Source organism: Anastrepha ludens, chromosome 2 (genome assembly GCF_028408465.1).
Source record: "Anastrepha ludens isolate Willacy chromosome 2, idAnaLude1.1, whole genome shotgun sequence".
NCBI lineage: Eukaryota > Metazoa > Arthropoda > Insecta > Diptera > Tephritidae > Anastrepha > Anastrepha ludens.
In genome coordinates, this window is record NC_071498.1 from 183,070,618 (window position 1) to 183,087,846 (window position 17,229).

The 17,229-nt window shown below is 36.0% G+C and overlaps 1 protein-coding gene across 1 annotated transcript in view; it reads left to right on the plus strand.

Annotated features, from left to right (window-relative positions):
• The window catches only part of LOC128856063 (corticotropin-releasing factor-binding protein), a 54,384-nt gene that overhangs the window by 24,117 nt on the left and 13,038 nt on the right, over positions 1 to 17,229 (plus strand). The window contains exon 4 of the mRNA XM_054091436.1: positions 15,570 to 15,642. Within this exon, the coding sequence (XP_053947411.1) occupies positions 15,570 to 15,642 (73 nt within the window). The remainder of the gene's footprint in view (positions 1 to 15,569; positions 15,643 to 17,229) is intronic.

Here is a 17,229-nt window from a genome sequence, read left to right on the forward strand (position 1 = left end):
GAAACAAAAACAGTCACTGACTGCGAATTGGGCAACTATTATGCTGCACTGGGAAATTAAAAATATATTACAAAATTTAAATTCGTGTAAAAGTGTATGGTTTTATCCTCCGAATATTTGATTCACAGTTCGAGCTTTAAATCGAAAAAAGAAAGAGGGAGAGTCAAAGGAAGCGGCGTTCCATATGTCTGCGAACTTTTAAATTTCAGATTTTGTTGCAATTTCGTTATTTTGTTGATTTTAGGGTATATTTAATACCATAACGGTTGAATTTCGGTCCTGTGTTAGGAAGAGCAAAATAAAGGCAATTTTAGCAAAACGTGTAAAATAATCGTTGGTAGGCATAGTTTTCCTTCTTATGAAAATAATAAAGTTAATTTTCGAAATGATTCTACCTTTAACGTTAACTTATCTTCCTTATTTCCGATTTTGTAGTAGTTTTGTATATAGTAGTTTTCAATCAAATTATTTTGTAATTTTGAACGTGACCTGTTTTTATTAGCCAAGAGGCTTAAGCCGAATGGGAATACAACGTCAAAAAAGCTTTAAAATGCATAGGATATAGGTGTTAGTTTCACTGTTGTGACATTTTGTCTAAGTCATTTTATTCTATAGCAGTTTTTAAGGATTTATAGATTTTTTAAGGACACTTCCAACTTAAAACCGTAAAAAAACTTAACGTACAAAAATTAAAAAATTGCATAACTTAAAAACTTAACGTAATAAACTTATTTTTATATAACCTTTTTTGAGTTTATTGCCTTGGAGTAAAAAACAACAAAAACTTTTATTAGAATTTTTTTTATTTCAAGTATAGACATTTTTTAAAATATATATTATTAAATTCCCTATAACTTTTCTCAACAAAATAAAAAATAAATAAAAAAGATAAAAAATTAAAAAAGATAAAAGTCCCTTAAAAAAGATCAAAATTTCGCTAGGCCATTTGGCACACTTGAATAAGCCCCAAATAAAACGAAATTACCAAGTAATTTGCAGCCGATTGGGTTGGTGCGAGACTACCATTCGGTAGTGATCGGGCTTGAATCTCCGGGCATGAAAAACCAATGGAATATCGGTCACCCCTCGGCAGGCAATGGCAAACCTCTGCGTGTATTTCTGCACAAAAAAAGCTCCTCATAAAAATATCTGCCGTTCGGAGTCGGCTTGAAACTGTAGGTCCCTCCATTTGTGGAACAACATCAAGACGCACACCACAAATAGGAGGAGGAGCTCGGCCAAATACCCAAAACGAGTGTACGCACCAATTATTGGTGGTGAAGTTTCTGCGTGATCCTTTTCGAAACAAGCCTCGTTTCACTTTCATAGAGCATCGTCGACTCAACAGACGCATTGAATATCTGAGCTTGGTGTTCCTGGAAATTTGCCTTAATCTGTGCTTGACATCTTCCTCTGCTCCGCCGTCCGCTGCTATAGAGCAGCCCAGGTAGCAGAAGGTATCAACGAACTCCATTTCTTTGTCATCTATCATTAAGTTTAATCGCACATTAAGAGACTTATAGTAGAAATTTATGACAAATATTTTCGTGGTTCATTTTAACCCGCTATCTACCTATATTAAAAGTACTTTTTGACATTTCTCGCAAAAAGAGATCAAAAAGGCGAATCTATTGACAATTTTCACATATAACTGTTAAACACTTAATACATCAAAAATGTATGGATCCCATAGCTTCGGATGGCGATTGACCATAATAATATGTAAAATAAAAAATGTGCGGGAAAATGAAAAATAAAATTCAGATTCAGCCATTGACGGAGCCTTGTTATTTTTTTGTATGGCACAGTGTAGTCAAATAATTCCGTTAATATTAAGGCCTCAATCTATATTCATTTGCCAAAATTCCAAAATTTCCATAACCTGTGCAAATTTCCTTATCCTCATTTACATTGGCATTTCAAGCTTCATTAATTACTTTGCTATTTACATATGCACACACACGAGTGTAATTATGTTGGACAATCATCAATACATATGAGACTCTGTATGACCCAAGGTGAAGCTGCAAGTTTGTAGTTAGCAGATATGTACATACATAGAAACATGGCGAAGCTCTTATCACCACATACAGGAATAGCGAGGACCGTTATGAATTCCAGCTTTCGTCGGAAGGGAAATTTCGCATTAGAATTTCTATTCATATATATGTACATACGTACATATATATAAATGCGTAGACATGTGGGAGTTGCGTATTTGTTCAGTTGCATGGATGTATGTACAGTGCTACATATTCGTTTAAACGCATTGCATTTTTTTCGTTTACTTTAGAACTGTTTTAAGATTACAACAATAACAACAACAAATATTCTTCCAAACTATTCGTTTAGGTAACAGTAAACCATCGTTGCATTTGTTTCTTATCTATTGCTTTTTGTTGTAACATAACGGGTCTCTATTTAAAATTATGCTTAAAAATGCTACATATTCGTATAAACGCATAGTTTGTTAAAGACTGCAGTAGTGAAGTTAAAAGTGATTAACTTGTGAATATTGTTTGTAACTGAATATTTTGGTAAATTCTTACAATGTTTTTACACATTCATTCAAATTTCTTAGTTAAATTAAATTTTTTAACCTAATTTTTTCAGATTTTCTAAAATGCCTAAGGCAAAATACTTAAATGATGAGGAACGGGTATTGGTCAGTGTTTACCACGAGGAGGGCTATTCCAATCGTGAAATTGGACGAAAAATTGGAAGATCGGAAGGAGTTGTGCGTGCTTTCTTAAAGAATTGCTCCTTAAGCCAATTTCGAGACTCTCTTGGCACATGGATGGAAGCGTTGTCTTGCTGAAAAATGCTGTCTTCGTCCATTTTTTCATCTAAAAATGTGATGAGGGCATCTTCTAACATATCGGTGTACGTTTTTGAGTTCATTTTTGACGGCACAAAGCACAGTTGAGCCTTGCCAGCTGACGAAAATGCTGCCCACACCACAACACTGCCACCACCAAAGTCACACTTCGACATGCGTACATTATTTTTTTGTAGATCATACCAATAACATGAGTGTGAGTCAGGGCCATCTAAATTGAACTTCTTCTCGTCCGAAAACACAACTTTCATCCATTCCGTAGTCCAATGAATGTGTTTACGGGCAAATTCCAAACGAGCTTTTTTTGATGTTCCTTTAACATTGGCTTAGACTTTGGTTTTTTCCATTTTATATTTTCATCACTTCGTAAAATGTGTAAAGTGTGTTTTGCCGTTACAGGAAGACCCAATTTATTTATTATTTGTGTGCAATTCAAAAAATTTTTCGTAGCCTCATACTTTATTTTGTTTTTGTCACGCTGTGACAATTTTGTGTTGCCTCTTGTTGCTTTCTTTATTCCATAATTGCCTGCTTTCTTTAAGAAAGCACGCACAACTCCTTCCGATCTTCCAATTTTTCGTCCAATTTCACGATTGGAATAGCCCTCCTCATGGTAAACACTGACCAATACCCGTTCCTCATCATTTAAGTATTTTGCCTTAGGCATTTTAGAAAATCTGAAAAAATTAGGTTAAAAAATTTAATTTAACTAAGAAATTTGAATGAATGTGTAAAAACATTGTAAGAATTTACCAAAATATTCAGTTACAAACAATATTCACAAGTTAATCACTTTTAACTTCACTACTGCAGTCTTTAACAAACTATGCGTTTATACGAATATGTAGCATTTTTAAGCATAATTTTAAATAGAGACCCGTTATGTTACAACAAAAAGCAATAGATAAGAAACAAATGCAACGATGGTTTACTGTTACCTAAACGAATAGTTTGGAAGAATATTTGTTGTTGTTATTGTTGTAATCTTAAAACAGTTCTAAAGTAAACGAAAAAAATGCAATGCGTTTAAACGAATATGTAGCACTGTATGTAGGTGTAATGACCTTGCACATTCAATTGCCCATTTATGAAATATGAGATTTCAGTAATCAAAACCGGCACCATCAAAGTGACACTATCAGATTGTCATTAGCTTTTTTTGGGCATTGAATCACCATCATCAACATCTATCAAACAAACGGAATGACGTCAGCTGTCAGCGAATGTCGCCCATCAAATAAAAAATTTAAATAATAATGAAGAAATGAAAAAATACTAAATTTAGGTGAATGATGTTGGAATGGCAAACGATTGCGATTGAATTTTCGTAATAGTATTTATCACAACCGCAGCTTACCTCCCATCATCATAGCATCATAAATGATCCCATCTCAATCGTTGGTGTCTTCCCTTAGTTGATAACTGTAACACCAACCAGGGGCCTTAATGAATAAATTTACCCAAAATGTCTACAGAACTCATCTCCGTAAATGCAACTTTCAACTTTCAGCAATACTTCAAATGCCCTTTTAACCGGTGTCCATATGCTTAGAGGAAATTTGCCGTGATTTTATTTTCGAATTCTTTTGTTCATTTTCTTAGTGTTAGTATCCTTACTCTTTTGTTTTTTGTTTCTTTATTTTTCACGAATAATTTAATATTGTGTGCGCGTAAAAATTGTTATGCGGTTGAGCTGTCATCCACAGTGTTTACAAATTTTATTTTATTAAAGCAGTGGAGGCGTACCTGTAAATACAAACACTTATGCAAATATATAAAAACAAGCACCATTATTATTTTATCAAGAGTCAACTCTATCTCGCATAGACAGATTTAACTTCGGGGTCGTAATAACTACCAAACAAAAAATACTTATAATTTTTAGTTGACGGAAATTATTGTGGTTGATTTTAAAGAATTTAGTGTATTTGTATATTTAATATATATATGTATACACAGTAAACGAAAGCGTAAGGATACTAACACTTTTTTTTAATAAAATAATCAGAAATCAAAATTTTTTTACCCTTCGGCATAAAGGTAGAAAGCAAAGCAAGAATAAAAATGTTCGCGGATTTATTTCGGCCTTTTATTGTCAAAATTTAATAAATTTCAACGGCGTACAAGGATAGATATTATGCGACAGAATTAAGGTTAAATTAAATCTTAAGCAAGCAGTATAAAATAGAAGCTTCATTTTATATCTTATAGCTTGCATGCCCTCCTTTATTTATTGCAAATGATTCTAGTCGTCGTGGCATCGAATTTACGAGTGACTGAATTAAACTAAGGTCGATTTTTTCTCATTCCTCTTCACTAGGATACCTGTAAATGGCAATATTTTCCCTGATTTTCATTAAAATTATTTAAAATGAAAAAGACAATATATTCTTTTTCAAAATTGGCATACACTTTATTTATATATTAAAATAATATAAAACATACAATAATTTTAAAAATTAAATTAACTATTAAATTTTTAAAAATAACTAATTTTAATCATTAAAAATGGCGGATTCACACTCAATTCTTCTAGGAAGGTCGCAGCGGGGCTTCTCAATCGGTTTTTTTTTGGTTATTAATGTCATAATTTCTATATGAATTAAAAAAAATGGAAAACAAAAAAATTCGCGGAATTAAATGCTTAAAAAAATTAATTTTGGGGCGAATTTTCCTACTATTTTTGCTTCGAAAAATTATTTCTTCGAAAAATTTTCGAAAATTTGTAAATTCCCTAGAAAGTAATACCATAAAAAAATGTGTGCAACATTTCAGGGAAATCGGTAAATAACTTTTCGAGTTATCGTGTACGCCAATTCGAAAAATATAGTTTTGAGAAAAACGTCTCTAAAATTTGAATACATAACTATGCCTCTCCCAGCGCTCGAACGGAAAGAATAGAGTCATCACGGTTGACGATCTATAATATAAGAAATACGTAAATTTACGTTCTTAAAATTTTTTGACATATTCTTAAAGGATTATATTAACACTTTATTGAACAAAATTTTATTTTTGAAATTTTACAGGTATCTGTCCCCTTAAGGTGCAATAGGCTATTAAACTCGCATTCGCCTTCACAAATTTGCTTGCTAAGAATGCTCCACCGAATCTCCATTGGGTTTTGGTCTGGACTAACTGCGGGCCACTTGAGCACAACAATATTTTTCGACACGAAAAACTCCCTTGTACGCTTAGCGATAAAGTTGGCTCTGGTGTCTACTGTAATGAGACAAAGTAAGCGTTCCGTGGCTTACCTTTGAACTACCTTCAGAGAAATCTATATTAACTTCGATAGCCAAACGGCGAATAAATCTCTAATTCTATCATTGCTCACAAATGTCGTGGGACTCTTAATGGTGGTGGAATGCAAACAAATCTTTTAAAGCTTTGAGCATTAATCATGGTGTACCCTTCCAACAACGCATTGAGACAATATCAAAATTCTAGCCCAGCTATTGAAAATCCAAACCAAAAACATAAAAAAACATGGTTCTTGAGTTTTTTATTATATGAGTTTTTTAAAATGAATTATCAAAATGTGGGGAGCGTTGCATTCTAACCAATTTTACAATAGTAAAGGGGGCTAAATGATAATGCAAAACAGGAATATTGTTGGAATGATTATTTTTTTATAGATAATTTCATGGCATCTCTTGTTAGAATATGGTATCCGGCATATGTCCGCCGCGCCAACGAGTTACAAGGCCCATTTGATCAGTTCAATTTTTGTATACTTTTTCCAATAAATGTAAATAAAAAATCTAAATGAGATCAATCAGCGAAAATACGACGCAAACGATGGTCATTTAAATTCTTGCACGAGCTGTGTTTTATAGACATATTTTATTGCATTGTATCCTCGAATTAAACCAATCAATGATTTAAAAAATGATCAAATATTGATTTAAAATTTGAAACCCAAAATATTTAATATGTGTAAAGGGTCTTTCAAAAGTGATGCCTAGATATCTTCTTCTTTGGCCGAATGCAAAATAGTTGGTTACACTAAGTGCTGCCAGGTTATACCTCTCTTGATCTCCCCAACGGAGATTGGGTCTTCCTCTTCCTCGTCGTCCCCCAATGGGTTCCCTCCGAAGGACTACCGTGTCGGAGCACTTTCGTGCATCATCGAGACATGGTCAAGCCAGAGCAGCCGCTTGCCAACTATGTCCACATCTCGGCATAGCTCATACAGGTCGCTGTTCCATCGAATACGGAACTTAACCTCGCCTACGCGAAGACGGCCAAAGAGTTTTCGGAGAACTTTTCTCTCGAACGCTCCCAGTGCTCTCTCATCAGTGACCGTCGTCGTCCAAGCTTCTGCGCCATATACAAGGACGGAGATGATTAGCGTTGTTTTAATTTTTCGGGAGATCTACTTGGGGATCTACTTCTCAATTGCCTTCTGAGCCCAAAGTAACACTTGTTATGGCTACCATGGGGGTCGTGGACAGCCCGATATGCCTATCCTGTCTTGAGAATGGCGACACTGCAGAGCATTTTCTCTCTAGCTGTCTTGCATTTGCCAGAATCAGACTTAGGATATTGGGTTGCGATACACTGAGTATGGACGAAGTTCATACTTTTCCTCTTCCGGATCTCTTAAAATTCATCAATGAATCTAAGAGATTTGTGGAAGAGTGGCCTCAAACTAATCTATCCGTTTTTACCATCCACCTTCTATCTTTCCTATCTCTATTCTTTCTACTGATTTCTATCCGGGTGTAGTACAATGGTCTACTGACTGAGTGCTTGGACTTGTCCAACCCCCCACAAATCTAATCTAATCTAATCTAAACACTTGTTGGCAAAAATTATCCTTCGTTTAATCTCAAGGCTGGCGTCGTTCTGGCTGTTTACATTGGTTCCTAAATAAACAAAGTCCTTCACCACTTCAAATTCGTGGTTGCCAATAGTGACGTGTTGCCCAAGACGCAGTGACTATTTGTATGTTGACAGCAGGTACCTTGTTTTACTCTCATTCATCGTAAGACTCACCTTTTCTGCTTCCTTCTCCAGACTGGAGGGCGCTGAACATACGGCGCGGTTGTTCAGGCTGACAATATCAACATCCTCAGTATTCGCCCAGAGCATGACACTTTTGTAGTAAATAGATGTCAGTAGTTAATAATTCCGAAACACCTTTTTTCTTATCATCTTTAACATTTACAATGTACAATTTTACACCGTAGAACAACGCGTTAAAATTATTGAAATTTATTATGAAAATTGTTGATCTTTAAGAACAACAAATCATAACAAGCAACTTCGTAATTTTTTGGTAAAAAGAATCCTGCGAATGAGGCGACAATTTAAAGGTTGGTGAAAAAGTGTCAAGAATTTGGTTCTGACGAGGATAGAAAGCTGACTGGTATACAAAAAACTGGACATTCTGTTGAGAATATTGCTGCTGTAGCGCAAAGTGTTGCTGAAAAACCTTCAACATCGATATCTCGACGTTCTCAACAATTAGATGTTCATGAATCGAATTTGTTCGGCGAATTTTACCTGTAGACCTGCTCTTGGTGGGCGTTTAAATGATGTCATTCTTCACATATAATTATTAAGAGCCGTATTTTTAATAAATCAGTGAAACCTGAAGGAATTTAAATTTTTACATATTAGCCCTGTAAGGCCCTGTTTATCCTTTCTGAAGTTGAAAACACAGTCCAAAAGGCTTTAAATTGTATTGCAAAATTTCTAACCGGGTATAAATGTTTTCGTGATACTGACGATTTTCTGACTTGTAGTCAATATTTTATTATTGTATCTATGTACTTATTTTCTTTTATAAATAAACTGCAACTGCCTAGAAAGTTACAAAAGGCAACCATTGTGTTTTTTTTGTCCGTAGACGCGTGGGCGTGTGTAGACTTTTACGTCATCAAGAGTTTTTGCCTGTGAACGTTATTGAAATCCACAAATACAACTTTTGCTTGCATAATATGAAGTCGCTATGCCAACACATACGAGCCGATTGCGGCCAGTAGCTCAGCCAGTGGGTCTAGAATCACTGTCAAGGCTCGAATTGTTGTTATCATTCTCGACGCTACAATTGCAAGAGTCAAAAGCAAAAGATCAAGCAATCAAACAATCAAAAAGGAAGCTGGATGTGAGAAGAGGCACTACAAAAAAGAAACAAATAAATCTGCATATGTGTGTGTCTAGCAGTTAATTGCCAGGCACCATATCGGGGTTGAAAAAATACTCACCCGATGTAAACAAGCTTTCATTTGATTGAATGGCTGATTGATGGTGTGGGTGAGGCTTTCATTTCAATGCTATGCTCCCCTGGTGTGGCGATAAGAGAGTTTGTATGGTTCCAGCTTTTGTTCCACCTCTGAATAGACGAGTGCACAGACCCATCCATGTATTAGTTCGATGTATTTGTTAGCATTTAGAAGCTGTAATTGAATAACGATTGCATTGTTATGGCCGCAGGCCAAGTGTAGGTAAATTTGTGTGGTCTGTAACGGCTATAATCGTTTTCAAATATCCATTTTCACAAATGCATAACAAAACAATAACAGATGCTTGGAAATGAGATTGTTGAACATGAGTTTGTTTTTGTTATTTCAAATACCATTGTCTGCTTCATTTAAAAAATTCTTATATTTCGTTCAATTTCTCTTTATGTAACTGCAAATACTTTCCAGGCGATTATTAAAATGTCAACAAGTAAATTAACTTCTGAGTTTGTCTATAGATGTACACAGTTCAATTTAAATAAATAATCTAATTATAATAAACCCATCATTATACTGTAGGCTCATACTCCCAAATGGAATTTCGTGGCATTTTTGGTTTTTTTCTACTCAAACGCTTCGCAATCTATGATTAACGCCGTAGACAAGGGTTTTGAGGCTATGGTTCATTTAACTTTTCAATTTGTTAAACAGCATAAGTTGCTATTATATTTTCAGTTCATGTTTTCCCCGCACATATTGTTTTTCGATCTGGCGCCGGTTAAATTCTTTCGGCGACCTTTATTCACTTCAAAAATTGTGTGCTAAGAAAATCAACCTCACTTACAACCAATTTACATTCTTTGCCAATACTTTTTGTGGCTCAAGTGTATTTTTTTGTTGCTTTTTGTGTTTTTGACAAAAGTTCGCGACTTTGGTGTGATTTATAACAACGAGCGCGTATAATTTCGTGAACTCGCATAGCAGCCACCCTAACTTAATTACGATGAGGGTTAACGGGTAAGTCTGAAGTTTGCGAATTTGAGTAATTGCATGCACCCATATTTCTTTTACATTCTACGTGCACAAGGTACATTTTTTGAGAAAATTTATTTGAAAATCACTTTTCACTTACGCTAGAAAATTGCAGCGAAATTATTCACTCCGCAAGCCACACGCGTTTGCTATGTCAAAACAGGTCGTTAAGACCAAAATTACCGCAGTTGGTGTTATGCTTACATTATTTCAATTCACATTTATAATGCATGAGTCAAAGAACTGTTTACTTGTTTTTTAATTGGTAAATAAATAACAGGGTACCTCTGATATGGCTTAATTTAATAAACGCCCCTGCCTTTCGCTAAGTTCCGCTAATGTAAACAACAGCCAAAACATGTGCTTTGTGCAGAACAATTCAAATTTGGTGATTCTTATTCATTTCATTTGCATTTACCCTAAATTCTTAGCCAGTGCGGCGTCTTGGCTCATTTCTCAGCAATGATAATAATAATAATTCTATAATTAAATTGTTATGGCAACTTTGTGTGGTTATGAGCCTTGGGTAACTGTAAATTACAAATTCGCCACAATTAAGCACACAATCATACAACTTTATACACATCTACATCTATACATACACATATAGATACATACATACACACATTGATGCATTGACGCTCGTCTGCATGTATACAGACGAGTATCGGGTGCTTTTTAAGAGCATGAGAACTTAAAATGATAATACCAATTTGAAATATATTGAATTCCTGCAAACCTGTGGGCATGCAACGTAGTTGTTCTACCAATTCTGCCTGGTTTGGAATTCAGCTCTTCGGAAGGGCGATAATATCTCTACACTGGGGAGGATGCAAAGGACCGCTTTTATTGGCACCAGCGGAGCATTTAAGGCACATTTCACGTTATTTCCATCGTTGCTAAAAGTGCAATCAGGTTAAAGGAGGTTGGCCTCTGCAGGTAATCTCTCAAGGGACGAAGTGGCATTTTTGGGCAGTTAACAAGATATTTCGCTGAACTTCCCTTCCTCTCTACCTTACGACGCCATGGTGCAGATCAAAATTGGTCAACTCCTGTAAAGAGGTGATTAAATCTCTTAGATGTGCAGGTGAAATTTCTGTAATCTGGATTCCAGGACACAGGAACATAGAGGAAAATGCAATTTGAGATGAGCTTGCCAGAAAGGGGTCGGCTGAATTCGTCTCAGAAGCTACCCACCCGGCCAACGGCATCACCTTGCCTGTTGTTAAAGGGGAGCTGCACAACTTATCTCAGGAAAGCGCAAATCAGACGGAGCTCCATTCCGTCAAGTGCTATTTCGAAAACTCTTTGGCCCCAGAACGCAGAAAGTCCTGGGAGCTCCACGCCACTCAGTTTCCAAACTCGTAGCTTACAGGTCATTGGATAATCGGCACTCACGCAGAAAAGCTAGGTTTATCATTTAATCGCCATTGCAGAAGCTATGGGGACCTTTCAGTCTCCGAGCACTTTCTCTGTAAAAATCCGGGCTTAGCAGCTAGGCGATTAAGGTCGCTTGGGTCTCTTTTCTTCGAAAGCAGGGACAGTGCTCAAACGTAGATCCCATCAACTTTCTCCACTACATCAACGGCTCTGGTTGGCTGTAGATATATGCCCGTTAGAGGTCTCATAATGGTATAAAAACGGCACTTTAGTGCTACATGGGAAATGCAGGTCTGGTACTTCAACGATTTCAACTGCCCACCTAAGCCAATATGCTTCTGCAAAATTTGCCACGTAGTCGAAGGGCAACGGCCAACATGTTGAGAACAACGGCGAATCGTCATTTCGCCGTCTTATTCAATATTTCATTCTAAGAACTTCACGATCAGATTTCTTTTTCGAAGTTGATTGTCACGATTTGTAATCGTTGTTCTGGTGTTAAACGAATCACGATGACTTTCCTAACCTTACTGAACGGAAGTGTCACAGCTTGCCATTCCCAGCTGTCAAACCCTAGTTATCGATATCGATAGTTCTCATGGAGCTAAACAAACACCCGATGTTTCTTGTTTAGATACAGCTGGGAGTTCTCAGCCAATGATTTCAGAGTTAATAATTTCTTTTATTCAGATATTTTTATAAGCATTGATGCAGCTTACAAAGCTGAGGTTGCTTCTTGGTAATTTATTAAATAATTCACTTAAGGAAGATCCAATTTATTTATACTCGTGACTTCTCATTTAGCTGGCTTTGCAAGAAGAAACAGCTATGGAGTTTTACTAGAATACATACATACGTACACAAATGCAAAGTCACTATATTATTAAAACTACACAAATTGAGATCTAAAAGAATTTGAACTTGGTTTTGCAACGATTCGCTTAAATTTCACTTTAGTATTTCAAATTTTGCAGGCGCTTGGAAAATAAAGTTTTAAAGTAGCAAATAACAAATTGATGAAATACATTTGTCAAAGACGCGATGATATGATTACTAAGTGTCCACATGCGGCTTTTTGAATCAACTTATCCACTCAACAAATTGGAGGAAATTAGGAAATTTAACAAAGCTTCAAATTGTTCAACTTTTTATTGATCCACATTGTTATTTAATTTTTAGTATTGAGCATGAAAAATTATCGTTCGCCTCTTTACGGGGTCAATAGAAAACTTGTAAAACGCATTTGAGCGATATAGCCGCTTAATCAAGAAGAAGACGGCATATATGTATATGTCAACGCCATACATACGTACATAAATACATATGTATATACACTCGCGGCCACACAAACTTTACCACCTCACTTTTTACTTGTTTCCCAATTACTGCGGTTTAATTTACCAAACCTTTCTGAAGCTTAAAACATACAAAATAGAACTAACTGCCTTTCTTGAGTAAAAATGATTAATTTTTAACTATTAAGATAATTTTTCTGTTATATGCATATTCGAGTTGCTTTGTATTCAAATTCTTTACACATCTGAGTAATATTTGCATTTGTTTTCGATCAACTGCTTGGGTGCTGGCAGGCATTTAAGCAACGAGGTTTTCAAGAATTTCGTTTGGAATTTCCTGTTCCCATACCTTAATTTTCAGTTCAGCCTTAGAGTTCGGTCTGAGTTGAGCTACTTTCTTTTCCATCGATTGTCATAGATGCTCAATCGGGTTCAAGTCGGGAGAAATTCCTAACCCTGCCATATGCGATATTCTGAAATTTGCAAACATTTGGGCGTTCATCATTTCTTCAACAAAGAGTAAAGCGACCCGTATATAGAAAGAAGTTAAACTTAACATAAATAAAACCAAGTCTTTGCGTATCAATGTAAGCAACAGTACGCAATTTGATTTAGGTGCAGAAATAGTAGAAGATATAAACGAATTTGAGTATCTCGGCAGAATCCTCACGCCTGACGGTGGTACAGCGTCGGACATTCAGCGAAAGATCTATAAAGCGAAATATACGTTTTCCGGGCTATCAAGTGTATGGTCTAATAAATCACTTAAAATAATAACGGAAATTAGAATATTTGATGCCTACGTAAAATCGATCCTAATCTACGTTATTGAAACCTGGCATTTAAAGCAAGATTCGACTAGAAAACTACAGTCCTTTGTAAATAGATGCTTGCGCAGTATTATCGTACTGGTGGCCAAGAACCATCTCTAAACATCGGCTATGGTGATAAGCTAAGCAAAAGCCTATTGAAAAGCAGATCATGCGCCAAAATACATATGGATTGGACACCCGCTGCGAAAGAATACAGACGAAATAGTTCACTCATTTCAGTAGAAGCCGTCAGAAATATGAGCCGGCCTAAATTATGTTGCTCCTCCAGGTCTTTACTAATTTTTAAGGAGTTTTAAAGCGATCCGTTAAACAAATTCTAGATCCACCATAGATTCGAAAATATGTCTTTCCCCTAATTCCAACTCTGACGCCACAAACAATCATCCTGGTTCCTTTTTTTGAGTAGATTTATTACTGTTGGATTGCTACATCCAAGTTTGCTCGCTATCTCACGAATAGACCCTCGCTCTTTTTCTAAAGTAGGTTAGGTTAGGTTGACCTGGCTGTCTGAACGCCATCACATAAACCTCTTCTAGTTCATTGCAAAATCTGCAGCTATCATTGTTTGCACTTCCCATCTTGTATGCGTGTGCCGCTAACAAATTGTGGTCTGTCAGTATACCTACGATAGTTCTGCTTTCCTTTCTAGACAGGGCTAATACGAATCTAGCGTACTTATTTGCATTCTGTGTACACATGATTCTCGCGGTTTTACAAGTGGCTAGATTATTCCACCTCCTGTCTATCCGTATTTTCATGTCCGCAGCGATGCCATTGTATACCGTATTCAAAGGTTTCAGTATGTAGTTTTCTTGTTCGAATTATATGTAAACAGCGCTTTTGCCAATTTCATCTGCAATTTCGTTTCCTGCAATGCGCTTATGTCCGGGTACCCATTAGATGTGTAACCGTCTGTCTGTGGCTAGTCTCTCTATGGCTTCCCTGGTCCTAAGAACGTTTTTAGATGAAATTTCATATGAGTTTATTGCCTTTATTGCCGCTTAACTGCCAACGTATATATTTATGTTGGAGTTCCTCGATGTTCTTGCAATGGTCAGGGAGCTTAATTGGCCGCCTGATGCCCAGCTCTGCGCAATAAATCCCTGCACCTACTCCGACCATCATTTTCGAGCCGTCAGTAAATATTTTGTTCAGGAGTTATTTACTTAAATAAATAATTGGTGCGTACACTTCTATCAGGTGTTTGGCCGAGCTCCTCCTCCTATTTGTGGTGTGCATCTTGATGTAAATGCACCATGACCGCTATTAGAAAAAACTTTTTTTATCATTTTGCCTTTTCATGCACGGAGGTTCAAACCTACGCACTCCTGTAGTATACACATGCCAGTATTTTGCGCTTCAATTTCAAATAAAATGTACATATATTTGCGCGAAACAAAGACTGGTTTACTGGTAAGGTTTGCGTGGCCACGAGTGTATATGCAAGCATAAAAATGTGTATGGAGCGGAAATATTTCGAGCACGAATCATGGATCGCCCACAGAAAGAGTATATGTATGTATGAAAAATACTCGTAAATACACAACAGCCAAAAGTTCAATATTCCCAACTCAATCACCCTGACCAACCCACTCGTAGACGAAAATATGACGTAGAAAGACGTGTAACCAAATATTTCGCGAGTTGCTTATGATTTTTTATTACCTACTTTCAAATTTGGCAGCAGTAAATTTGATTTTTAAAGTAAATAACTTGCTGCAGCACAGCGCTCACATTTACATACGTACACTTACATCCATATACGCAGGAGCTCTGCACAAGAGAGCTACTGCATAGCGTTTTTAAATAATGTTAAAGGCCTTTTGAAAACCAAATGTACTAAAACGAATTCTATGAAGGGAGGGTAAAGTTTTGTTTTTTTTATTTTAAAGCATAGCTGTTTCACTTTTTAAAAAATCCGTGATTTATAAGCAAAATCCCTCAATCTGCTTTTTGAAAATTTTAATATTTACTCTGCCCTCCTTTTGCTTTCTTACAGGCATGGCCCATGGTAAAGAAGTCGTTCGAGTTTTATCCGAACAATGCACTCGCTGACGTTCATGTAATATCAGGTAAGTCATTTGTTACACCAACCTTTACACCTACACACAGGCTAATTCAATTAAAGTCGTTTTTCGAACGTACAACTTCACTTAGGAGACTCTATTAGGACAAGCCATTAAAAGTTTTAACCTTCTTGAAAATATTATAATAAATATGCTAACATCACTTTAACGTCCAGGTATGCAGACAACAGCTTGCAAATGCAACTTTTCTCACGGCTTCACATTGATCAAGAAGAAGCAGCATGGAAGCACTCATGCTGCTCGTTTTCCATGTGTACCTGCATAAGTGAATACAAAGACTTATCCGTATTTATGAAGCTTTTTGTTTCTTCTGTGCATCGATTGCATATTTTAAGGCGCAGCTATTGCACACACAGGGGTATCTACTTCAGTTTGCTGGTTCAATATGAAAGTTCAAAGTTCAAAGATGCCTTCCTACCTTATAACCCTCGGAGTTGTTGGTAGCTCTTCAAAATTCTTCTCAAGTGCAAAGCAAATACGCATTTAGCCATTTATGTATGGAAACATTTTAAAACGCTGTAATAATTTCTGCTATGTATTTTACTTCTGTTATTTTATTTATGTTTTTTTATCTCAAGAGTTTCCTACTGCGATACTTTTGCTTCTGTCTCCAGGCGAATTCTGCTAACTTCATGTTTTTAGTACAACTACATTTATTAAAATGCATTATACTTATATATTACATATGAACGTAACGGGTGCTCTTTAGAAGTATGCTTCTTTTTTAGAAATAAAACACAAATAACCAATTAATTTTTGTATTTTTAGCTTTATAGAAATACTCATTAGTAACAATAATTTCTAGCAACGGCCAGTCTCAACTGCGTCTAATGAAAACCAATCATTCGCTTCAATTCAGTGCCACTGTTGTCAGCTTAGTCGGCCTTATCTCGCTAATAGGATTTGTATTGGAACCAAAAAGAATCATTTGCCATTGACGGTAGCTTTGCCTCTAACTCAGTTAAGAACAAAAAGCATTTGCTCATTTATGGCTCCGGTGTCTAACGGGATCTTGAGAGTCGGCAATCTTATTTATTCACAAAATGTAAGAATGGCAAACTCCGTGCAACTCGCACCAGAGAAAGCTGGCAAGATGGCATCCCTACTCAGCAGACTAATGCAAACAGAGGGGGACCAACCCAAATAAAACGGGAAATAATGATGGCTACCACGCTCTCCGTTCTCTAATACATTCTCAATGAACGTAGAGCGTATTTAGAAAAAAAAAATTGGACCCGTTCAATTCTGTTATATAGATTTTACGGCTTGGTCTCCAAATGAAAGTAGTATAATTTGAGAATGTATTTCGCCTCACAAACCCTAATACCGAGTAAGCTTTCGAAATAATATGACTTATATGACTATAAAAAGAAAAGTTACTCGAAAAAATAACGCCAAGATTTTTAATTTCATCCCAAAAATTTGCAACAAAGGAATCAATTATAAATTATAAAATTAAAAAACTAAATTCATCCTCAAGCTAATTTTTTTAAACGAAGTAGTATTTCATATCGAATAATTCTTTGTAGCCTAAATATCTACTTGTAAAACATATATATATGTATGTATACA